General features: G+C 39.9%; 1 protein-coding gene and 1 long non-coding RNA gene across 2 annotated transcripts in view; both read right to left on the bottom strand.

The window, feature by feature from the left end:
• Positions 1-12,076, bottom strand: part of LOC124261756 (flocculation protein FLO10-like) — a 47,853-nt gene that overhangs the window by 28,586 nt on the left and 7,191 nt on the right. Inside the window, exons 6-14 of the mRNA XM_046696114.1 lie at positions 11,716-11,886; positions 11,025-11,165; positions 10,459-10,572; positions 9,676-9,927; positions 9,210-9,345; positions 8,666-8,870; positions 8,441-8,587; positions 7,776-8,127; positions 7,210-7,516 (exon numbers count right to left, since the gene is read on the bottom strand). Of these exons, the coding sequence (XP_046552070.1) occupies positions 7,210-7,516; positions 7,776-8,127; positions 8,441-8,587; positions 8,666-8,870; positions 9,210-9,345; positions 9,676-9,927; positions 10,459-10,572; positions 11,025-11,165; positions 11,716-11,886 (1,825 nt within the window). The remainder of the gene's footprint in view (positions 1-7,209; positions 7,517-7,775; positions 8,128-8,440; positions 8,588-8,665; positions 8,871-9,209; positions 9,346-9,675; positions 9,928-10,458; positions 10,573-11,024; positions 11,166-11,715; positions 11,887-12,076) is intronic.
• Positions 542-3,687, bottom strand: LOC124261762. Its single transcript, XR_006894420.1, has 2 exons — positions 2,751-3,687; positions 542-2,139 (listed from the first exon to the last, which is right to left on the bottom strand). It is a non-coding gene; the product is annotated as an uncharacterized LOC124261762 (long non-coding RNA).

Here is a 12,076-nt window from a genome sequence, read left to right as displayed (position 1 = left end):
GTCTGTAAGTATTAGCTTATGGACCAGACAATCCAGTGACTTACTTGAGATACAACGATGATGTTATATTTGGGATCACATTCAGTAAGGCGAAGCAAAAACATTCCAGTACTTTGTGGGGTTTCATTCTCATCAAGGACTCGAGCACACGAAAATGAAGCACCTCAAAGGCATTGTGTATTATATGAGCATAGCATTGGCCATCGGAGCCATGACATTTACTTCAGAAGTTCGTGTTCTGGACTACCTGTTCCAATTTAGTGGCAGAGTGATCTGGATGTGTGACTTTCTTGGTAGGGAAAGGTGAGACTAAATTGATATACATATTTACAAAAAGTACATATGTGCCATGTGAACACATAGCAATAGTGGTGCCCCTAAGCACCGGCCTTAACCCAAGGTAGACTAAAGATAAGACCCTCTGTTCCCATGCCTCTCTATCGATGCTTATACATCAAACATCATGACAAGAAACAAGTCTTGAATATTCAGACAGTACAAAACACTTCAATATCTCCAAACGAACGAAACAAAACCAACAGTTGTGCAAGAATATTTATATTTTGTATTATAATTTGGCATACAATATGTAACTATTTAATGACGATCAAGATGTCTACATTTTTGTGTGATTTAGTTGCACTAACGTACTGTATTTAAATTATCAATGAATCTGCACTCACATTATTATTTTATTGATTTGCACAGATGAGGCAACATGTGACAGTTGTATGGGATGTAATGGTAGTTGAAGCATAATGGCACTCCGACAAACACATCTCCAACTGCAGATAAATTGCATAGTGTAGAATCACGCTCTCATCTCATCAATCATCGGAGTCGGACGGTTTCAATAAAAGAATTATTCTTTGATGTGAGAAATTATAAAATCCTGAAATATATATTTGTCAAGTATAAAGAACATGATCCATATTTTGGTCAATAGATAGTAGTGAAATGAAGCACAACCATAACGTCATAAATACGAAAATATAAATTTACAACGCATACGTTTGTTTAACATGATGCATGTTTCAATCTAAATGTCAGTATTCCCATTTTTACTTATGTAATTCAAAGTAAAACAATGTCATATGATAGCTGAGCATCACGACCACGTGTGTGTTAATCACCCTACATTCATCGGGAAGTTCCAACAATAACCAGAAAGGTGTGACAATGGCTGTGATTAATATTTTTTATTTTCGAGGCATATTTATAGAGGGGTTGGATATGTTTCGAAAAAAATAACAAAACATTTGTTGCTGACAATTCGAGCTCTGTAAGGTCAAATTATATTCAGGAATGTTTGACAATTTGAATTTGGCTTCAGGAGTTAAAAGGCTCGAATACTGACAAATACCCTTTGCTGCAAAATGATTATTCCAATCTTGTCAAAAGCGAGATAATTCTATTAAATCAAACAGACGAAGGGTATATGTAAATGCTTGTCACATTCCCTTTTGCGAATTTTGGACTTGCGGAACTTGAGTCGTACCCCTCACATGTACAGTCATGTGTTTGCTGGAGGATGCTAGGTCTATATCCTCGCAGTGACAATGTTCCTTTAACAATTGTTTTCTTTGTTGTTTCATGAATCTTTATCTAACGCAGCACCCAGCAAGATTCCAGCTATATGACGGTAATCCAGTGACTGGCATCATGGGTATCGATCAACCAGTTAAATAAGTTTGACTACCCGAACTGTCAGTCCTCTTTTACGACATGCATGGACTGCTGAAGATGATTTTCAACCCGGGTCTACGCAAGTATTTGTTGAAACTATAGATTTGTATAATTTTTAAAAAAGTATATGCATATGAGTGATGTTTGTGACCGTAATCCGGTATTCAATGTTCTTCACGTATGCCACTCGATGTCATGCTGGACATAACTTGTGGAGTTTCGCAAATGCTATCAATACATTCATATATGTTTGTCTCGTCCGATCGACGAGTCTGTATGGAACAGTATGGTTCTTCATCAGGACCTCTATCGCGTAAGTTGACATCAAGCTTGTCATACGTCATGTCATCGAACTGACGATTGTTGTCTTCAGGTGTTGTTTTTGCAGGTTTAATGTTTTCATATGAACCTATGTTGTAGCGTACAGCTTGATCTGAGATCTTCGGTTGATCTCTGTAATAAATAAACATCAATGTATGAAAATCAAATGACTCGCTCAAACAAACACTACAGTCCATTAATCAATAATCGGGTCAATTCATTTGGTACAAAATACATTTCAGAAATAACCTGAAAGACACCCGAGCTATCTTGTTTTCCTAATCACTGCTGCATTGAGATCCTGAACATGTTTTACCTTGTCAGAGTGAGTGAGTATGGTTTTACGCTGCTTGTGACAATATTCCAGCAATATCACGGCGGGGACACCAGAAATGGGCATCACACATTGTACCCATGCCGGGTATCGAACCTCGGTCTTCGGCGTGACGAGCGAACGCTTTAACCACTGGGCTACCCACCGCCCCTCTAGCTTGTTAGGAACAATGTCAAAACACTGGCCTTTTTTAAATGTCCACAGGCTAGTGTTGGTATATATATTGTCTCACTTATGAAGATAATTTCTCAAAATACAAATACTGTTTAAACTGTTTTTCTTAGATTTAAGTATAATGACGGTAACTGATATTCCTTTAAGTTTTAACCAGTGGTACATCATGTTCACTGAATTTAGTGTTCATATCGATAATGCATAATAGACAGGTTATTTCAGGAAAATATAGTACCTTTGTTTCCTCTTCCAGACAACTACTCCAATGACAATGCCAGCAACTACAACCACAGCGGAGGCAGTAACCGACACAATCAGTACAAGGTTTCCTGTACGAAGATGTTTTGATATCAGAACTTGATTTTTCATGTGCAATATGACATAATATTCCTCTTACCAGGCCTAATGACCAATCAATTACTGTCTGATAAAAGAATCGATCATATGTCTGACGCGGGGATATATTATTACTGATGATATTCATACTGCTGACAAAAGACACATTATACCTCTACTCTAGAGCCGACCTTTTTAATTAACAATCAATCAGTATAAATGAATGCTATTGTTAAAGTTCGTATCTGGTTTTAACTATTCCACGAGTGACGTTACGTGCACATTGTAGACAGAAAGATAGATTGTTTATGAAAGTCTCATCTCAATACAATATAGATACAATACAATATAGATACAATACAAAAAAGCAATAGAAGATTAAGCCGCTCCTGTAAGGAATAATGAGAGATTAAGTTCTGTAAAATGTACACAAAGATAAAATATTATTGTATAAAACGAAAAATGTTATAATGAACATAAGCAATTAAATTATAAAGCTGGATTAGGTATTACATACATATGCCTGTGCATACACATAACACTCACGTTTAGAAAGGATAGATTGGCAGGTTTTGGCAGCAATAAAACACACATTAGGGCTGGATAAGATATAATCTAAGATGCTCCGATGAAAGATCAAAGGCGCCGACAGTACTTTATCAGACGATAATGTGCACTTTTTGATTTACGTCACAATGGCAGTGACGTCAATAGAGCAGTGCGTCAGTTTCTTAATTTAGGTCGCCTTAGATTAATCGTAATTATACTTAGAAAGTATTATATTTGGCATCTTAGAAAAGAAATACAGTTCGCTCTACCACCATATATAGTGTATTGAAGCGTCCTCGTGCTTTAACTATTATAGTTCAGGGTGAAAGTGTGCTTTATTACATGGTGATAGAGCGAACTGTATTTCTTAAATATAACTTTTGAATGTCATTAACAGCATCAGATTCATCATTACATTTGTTATTTCAAATAGACCTTTCATCCATACACAATGGACATTTCAGTAAAACGGCACTCATCTTCCACCTCATCCTCACAGTATAAACAAACTCTCTCATTTAACACAGCGCCATCACACCAGACAGTCTCAATCACATCTAACATTAGCTATCGCTCTTCTGTGTGACCTGGGGGTGGAAAACTCTACATAATGTGCAACATTAAAATAAGTCTCAAAATCACAATACAATATACCCGTAGAACTAAAAGGCTGTGATATTTCCTGTCTCCACTGAACAATAAACCTTCAGAAACAACAAATTTAATATGATAATTAAAAGAAACATTAGCAAGGGAGATAAATCGGAAATTAATTTCGTGAATTATAGAATGGCATTAGGGCCTATAAGTCTCGCGAGGATCTGCTTCCGGTCCTAAGCTGGTTCCCGGCTCCTTTTGCGCGTGCCAACTTGCAATATCCGAGACGGGGCCCAGCTTACTTCAGGTACCAGAGTTTCGGGCGTATCTTCAAGAACCAGTTTTGGTTCCAATTAGCCAGTTGCGCGACCGCCAAATATGACTTTACTTGACCGGACCAAGTGTAAAACCATGCTCAGCTGTCCAAGATTTTGACAGAGGTAACAGTTGGCTGATTTGGGAATGGTTAGATCGAATTACTTTTAGTCCCAAAAGGGTTATCGGTTCCTTACAGTCAACTGACAACCACGAGACTATTAAAAAAGGTATGAAACGTTGTTTGTCACCGGAAGTATTAAGGTCTCGCGTAGTGCCGCGCCCTACTTACAGGCCCTATTTGTAAATTCTAGCTAGTTAACGTTTCCTATGTAACACCAAATATATACATATCGTAGCATGCCAGTATTCTAGTGAACGTGGCTCTTCATCTGTTGTTCACAAGTCTCATGAAAGTATTTATATTTTTCACGAAATATAAACTCTAGAAATGCTTTTTCTGGAGAACAAAATGTTTTAGCAGTTTAACAGGGCTTTTTTCAACATTGATACACATTCATCTTTATATACCCCTTATGGATTCTGACTTTTATGTTGTATTTACCTGTACATCAGATTTTGTGAAAACATCCAGCATATTATCTATGCATTGTCTATTTCGATTATGATTGCTTGAACAATTGAAATGTACAGTAACGGCTAGCCATTCTCAGTTTAACGAAAACTCAGGTAAAACAATACCGGTAAAAGGAGAGGGTTTGCACGTCTCCACTCCATCTGAACAAACGACATCGCTTCTCTGCTGAGCTCCATTATAGGCGACCACAGTTATGTAAAACTTTCCACAAGACGGTGCTGTCCATGTGGCTTCCGTAGTGCGTGTTGATTCCATCTGTCATCAGAAGAGTAACTCCATAGTAAATACACCTCCAATGTACCCTCATAGTGGATATGTAAAAGCAAACCTGTGTTTTAGCATTGATACCAACGGAAATGTATTCTGAAGAACGAAATCTTCTTAGCGACTCATGCTTGTCGTAAGAAGCGATTAAGGGATCGGATGGTCAGGCTAATTGACTTGGTTTATGCATGTATCCCAATTGCGTTGATCGATGGTCATGTTGACAATCCCTGTATTGTCTGGTCAAAGCTCGATTATTTGCAGACCGCCTTCATAGAGCTTGGATATTGCTGGGTGTGGCGTTAAACAATAAACAGACATATTCACCACAAAGAACAATGAAACACTAACGTTTTTTGTGCTATTAAGGTCAAACTCGTGTCCCTGTAAACATCTTGGTCCAAACGTGTACTGGTAAAATGCAATTGCACTCTCTCTGTCAAAGAATCCTTCCCAGTGGGCGTGGAGCTGTAGACTGTCCTGGTAGTCCACTTCCGGTTGTCCAGACTGACCATCGTAGACAAAGCCAGATTGAGGGTGACTTGCATTCACCTGGATCTGATATAGATATTATTATTATTGTTAGTTTCAATTCTAATCCGTAACATTGAAGTGAGTAACCATATTAGATTGAACAAACACACTTGACATACTTGGCTCGAACCTCTGAGTGAAAGCTTTTCCGATCGAAGGTTAATTAATGCTTACCTTGGTTTATTGTTCTGTGTTAAAAGATCTTATAACTTCATTCCTTAACTTTGTCAATGTGCTACAAGGCAATGTGTGTGTCTATTGATGTTTCTTTTTTCAAACCACGCAAACGTTGATCAGTCCTTTTTTGACAATTAGGAGTTGATTCGTTTATGGATTAGACGGTAAATCAGTTCTTTGACACAGCTGATGTCACATACAAAAACAATTTAGCCATTTACCTTTACTTTCTGTTCACTTTTTAGCTTAGCATTTAGCATGATTTGTAGCTGTGACTTGAAACCAGTAATCCTTCCCTTCAGCCAACTTTACGTCCCTTATGTCTGCCAGGGCTGGTTTCACTTGGAAGTTGGAATGATAACATGTGCCAGCTGGAGTACAATAACAGTTACCATCCCTTGCATCATGCATGGTCTTGCAGTCATCCAGAGTCTGGAATCATTCGTTCATAAACACATCAAATTTGATATAGAACTTTAATTTCATGAGAATCATTACTTTCTATTAAGATTCAGTTGTTTAAAACAGAGGGGTGATAGATAAGAGTTCTATTGGTTTCTGATGTCACTGTACCATTCGAACCCAAATTATACCGCCTCCGTGGTGTAGTGGTTAGAGCGTCCGCCCGGAGAGTGGAAGGTCGCGGGTTCGATCCCCAACCGCGTCATCCCAAAAGACGTTAAAATATGGTACTTGTTGGTCCCTGTCTGGCACTTGGCATTAATGGGTACAACAAGGACTGGTCGGCTCGGAGTCAGTATAATGTGTCTGAGTGGGGTATTCATGCTTCAATGCGGCATGGCATCTCAGTGGGCTAGCACTATAAAACCATCTTCAGTCTGGGCTAGTACAAGCAGCCGCATTTACACATACACACGTCGTCATATGAGCGAAATATTCTCAAGCACGACGTTAAATCCAATTTCACCTAACCTCACCTCGGACCCAAATTATTGAAGCCAAGAGCGAACAATGACATACTCCATATCCTTGAACCGAGATGTGATGGACAGCTACAGCAGTGTCTTCATCTTGCCGTTTTTCTACGACTCTCCATTCCAACGTTTCCACTCCACTGTGTTCATCGCGCACATCAAACTCCATTCTAGAGTCAGATAAACATATGCTTGATAGAGAGTGTTGCATGTTTTCGGATAGATATTCGTGAATGCAGTTATTTCACAACTTTATTCCTGACATATTTAATTTCACATAATGTTCAAGCTTCAACATGAAGTCGTGTTTGCAGTCGTGCTGTGACGTTTGGAAGATGAAAATAAAAAACAGAACTGCCAAATGGCGAAACTACAATAAACGTTCTTACTTTACATCATGAAGTTCCTCCACCCAATATATACTGATGTTGAGACTTCCGCTTCTGTTAAGCCAAAGGTTCTCCATGACTGGAGGTGATGTGTCGATGTGGACTGTCACATGTTCTTCATTGAATTCGCTTCTAATGTCATAGGCTCGCATCCAGAAGCGTACAGTGTCCCCGTCCACTAGTGAGGATGTTATGGTCTGTGACTGATTCAGACCTTGACTGGTGAACAGGTTTTTAGCTGGTGGACTGGTGATGGACGACCCTCCTTGGTGGTCGACTTTGTATGACGTCAAGAATCGTGTTACACCTGTTGAATATTAAAGACATCCTAATTTATCAGAAGAGGGGAAACAGATATGATGTCAGCGTTAAAATTGGCAAACAAAATGATTATATATCTTTCTATATGGCAGTCACAATAAGTGGCGCATTTGAATTAGCGTATGCATCATGGATAAATTATGCGAGACAAATATTTGGCATATTGTGTGATGGGTGAATTATGTGTCGATTGATTCCGCAACGTATTTCTATTCTGTGTAAACATGCTTGTAAATCGTGCCAACCCTGAACATTGTTGATGGCAGCCACACTTCTGTCACCCTCCTTATCGTCATAGTCCGAGCTGATGTCACCAACAGAAGCCACGCCGTGGAGCCACTTGTTGTTGTGGTGGACTGTGTTGATGTATCTGTTGGTCCAATCTACTGTCACTGCTGATGACGTTGTTTGCCACTCTGATGATGTCGTTGATGATGCTGTTGTCACGCGGAGAGCTGTATTTACCCGTGTTGTCAGAGTCGAAGTACCATCATATATCAATATTCTTCTAGCACTTCTGTGATTACCTCCCTTGTCATAGGCAGATAGGACAACCGAGTACACTCCCGCCGTAGTCAGTGTGTAGCTGTTGGACGTCTGGAACGTGTACATATGTAAACAATACATACATCTGCTAACAAGTGAACAGGTTACATTCCACCTTTTCAATGCATTGATGTGCTTTGAAGGATGTTCCTGTTATTTGTAGCCGAGTCAAGTAGTCACACTTATCATTTCTACTTATTATCACCAGAATGTATGGAGGTAACACCCGCACACGCACGCACACACACATGCACTACCACGCTGCCACATGCATGCATCCACATGACACTTCTATTTGTATGCAACTAATCACCCTTGTTTTAAATTGATTTAAACAGTGCAACTACAGCAATAAGTATCTCACCGTGGAGCTTGTCAACGTTGTAGTGTCAACACGACGCTTAGCTCTGAGTACATCCCCAACAGCGTGGAGTTCATACACGTCCCTCACAAAGTGGTCGACTCCTGCATCAGTATCTGACCAGCCACTCCAGCGGAGGTTCACTGTGGGCTGAAACAAGTCATGGAATCATTCTTCCTGTCTACCATCAACATCGGGTGTGAAATATAACTGTGGTCATATACCTACAGACTTGATAACATCGGGAACAGTCAACATGCTGCCAACACAGGCAGTAGTACCAGTACAGTGATAGGGATCCACCAGGTCTATGGACACAGTAAAGGTGTGGGTCTGTGTGGCACCGTTGTAGTAGTAGGTCGCTAGTGTGTTTCTCTCCTTGTCCCGGACCTCCACATACCCTCCATTACTTGTTGAATAAGTGAATTCAATTCTGAAAATAATAATGTCAAAATCTTTATAGAAATCTAGGACATTCAGATTCCAAGCTTAAGATGAAAGCCAACATTTGAAATAAACAGCAGTGTCTGTATCGTGTACCAGACTATGTGTACCAGACTGTAGTTAAGTAGCAATATGTACTCATACAAAATACGTTATGATTGTTATGGAAACGACAAAAAATAATGTGATGAAATAGGTGTACTCAAATGTCAGGGTGAAAAGCAAAACTACCCAAACGTCCATTCTGCTAGACACAGTCTAAACTGTATACCATCATTTACGAAATCGTTGTTACACTCAAAGTCACCCATCACCTCCCCATACTCACATATCTCTGTGTTGGAAGGGCAGAGGGAGTACAGACGCCCCTGATGGGTTTCCTTCACAGGTGTACAGGTCTGTGTCCGGGCTGCTTCGCCTGACTCCTCCACAGTTATAGACCTTAGTGGAGACATCACCTGCACCTTGGAACAACAACACAGTCAGATGTGTGAATAATGATGTACGGATGATGATGAGACAAGAAGCACATGATCACCAGTTGGATGATTCATGATATGCTGAGCTTTTACAGTGATTCAAACACGTGTTCATGTGATAGTCCGCGGTGGTTTCTAATGGATGTGGAAAGGGTGTTGTCGCTTATATTTATAAATCAACCACCGGGTAGTATATGTCTTTGTACAGTCAGATGAACGATGTTATACCAAACTCGTTAGAAAATCCGTTCCAACTTTGAATGTATACATAATATGATATTTAATGCATATTGTGACCTCTTTTATCGAACACACCTCTCTTTAGTTTGAATGTAGCAGAACCACTGACAATGCCCACACGGAAGTTTTCAATGAAGGCATGTCTGGATGGAGGTACCATTTTGTATTCTGCCTCAAACTTGTAGTACATTCTGGATTGAGAGTTGATGTTTGACCAGCTGGTGGACTGAGATGGACCACTGTTGATGTCGGGAGGTGCCTCTGTCGCGTCGCCGTTGCTGGCGGACAGTCTTAGGAGGTTGAAGTGTATTGTGGGCTTCGTTGTTACTGTGACAAACGTGTACAAATATACGAACAGTGTACGTGTACAAACAATACGCCAAGCAATAATGCAATATAATTCCGTTGCTAAGACGGAAAATATGGGCATCATTTTATTTCGTCAAAGTCTAATCAGAAGGATGTATAGCTTGGTGTATTAGCCAATTATCATGTTAATCAGTAAGACAGCTTTGCTCATTACAACTGTATAATGCATAACTGTCAATAATGCGAAGCTGCCCCATCGTCAGCAACTTTGGATATCAATAGTCAAGGCATGGTTTTGGTTTTTCAAACCTATGTTTGAAATGCTTCAGATAAATGCCCAAGGGTCAATGGATATATTTTAACGAGGTTAGTGATAAGGTTACTCTTCTTACCCATTTACTTGCAATCCTGTACAATCAGAAATACTCCAGAAGCAAAGTATCACTGAAAATGATATGAATGTATCACTGAAAATCAGAAGTGACAGGAGGTCTTCACCAAGAGGTAAAGCATGTTTAGTGTTTGTGATGCCTGGAAGTGTCAACTTACTTGTCTGACAATGTTTCCCCGTGAAGCCGCTAGAGCAGGCACAGTTACTGGCGTACTCGTTCCTGCAGGTCCCGGGATAACACCGGGTGCTGTCACTCCGCCACGAACACGCCTCTGTAGACACAGATGTAGGGTCTAGGTTTTACAGCATGTTTAGTTAAGAATCTAAACCAGGTCTGTGTGGTGTAGTGGTGGAATATTTTGGTACAACATTTATGATCAGATTCAAGATATATGCAGTTAGTGTGAGTGTGTATGTGTTTATTCATAGCTCGATGAACTGGAAAATAAGAAACTGAAACTGGGGGTTACATGTTCTCACTTAGGTTGACTGGACTCTTCCTCTTATATTTTGACAGTTTCCATGAATAAAAGAACGTCGCCACCGTATGTTTCGTAACATTTATGATCACCTCACAATGTAATGTTTTAAGATTCAAGGTTCTTGCGGTTTGCGGGTGTGTTTTTGTTAATCATAGATCGATAAACTTGGAAAAAACTGTAGCAGGAACCTATAAGCACTCATTTTGGACATACAGTTGGCTCGTTCACCAATTGCAACTTACGTGTGCATGATCTTCTATCAGAAGACGTCACATACGCTCTGTGTCCTGCCTGGTTCAGCACGACCCCCTCACAGCGACTACACACCTGGTTGCTGCTGCTGGTGCATGTCTCCAGGTCACAGTTACTGATGGCGCTGCACACTGTCAAAGGAAACATAGGGTATGAACAACGTGAATTTCGAGTTTGAAACGGGCTCAAAGTCGCATTAAACGGCTGCCAGCTTAATATGACAGTGATGCAGTTTTCATACATTTACTTTGGTAAAACCACGATTATGGTGCAGACAGAACACGCAACAAAATCGAGGCGAAACGGGATTCGAACCCGCATGTTTAGGTTAAACATGTGCCCCAAGGGACGTAACTCTGCAAAACGAATGACTGCGAATGGCCATATACGTCACCCATATGAGTGAGTGAGTGAGTTATTTTTTAGCGTCACATCGGCAATATTGCAGCCATATCGTGAGGAGAACAATCTAGTATATATCAATATGAAAATCAATAAAGTTAAAAACCAAAAACCTGTCATCGAAGGACAGTAGAAATACTAGAGTATCACAGCCATATAAATTTAAAACTAGTACGCTATCGTAAAATTTAATCACTATAGACAGTACAACATAAAGACGGGCTATAGATCACCAACACCACCCATATGAATTGATCGACTAAACCTATATACACGTACTTCTGCAGCGTTCATTGCTGGGATAAAAGCCTTCATTACAGTTGGCACAGATCCCAGGGGAGGAACAGCTGCCCCCACTCTTGAACTGTGTCCTGCCGTTACTGTAGACGATGTGAGATGTGATGTAGTCGATGTTGCAAGCAGCGGACTGTATCTGATTGTCACATAGAGCTGCAATGTGTAATTAGAGTTTCATTGTTACATTATGTGGGATTGAACAATGTCATATAAATGTCAAATCATAATAATTCGGAGATGTGTTGTGCAGTAAAATGTATCTAGCTGGGATTAGAAGAAAGCTAGCATGTTACTTGTCCATACGCATCAGGGAGCCTCAGCATAAACTGTCCATGACAATAAA

Source organism: Haliotis rubra, unplaced genomic scaffold, assembly GCF_003918875.1.
Source record: "Haliotis rubra isolate DU_JTF1 unplaced genomic scaffold, ASM391887v1 Scf808, whole genome shotgun sequence".
NCBI lineage: Eukaryota > Metazoa > Mollusca > Gastropoda > Lepetellida > Haliotidae > Haliotis > Haliotis rubra.
Note: the sequence above shows the minus strand (reverse complement) of the source record. Positions and strands in the feature narration are given on the sequence as shown.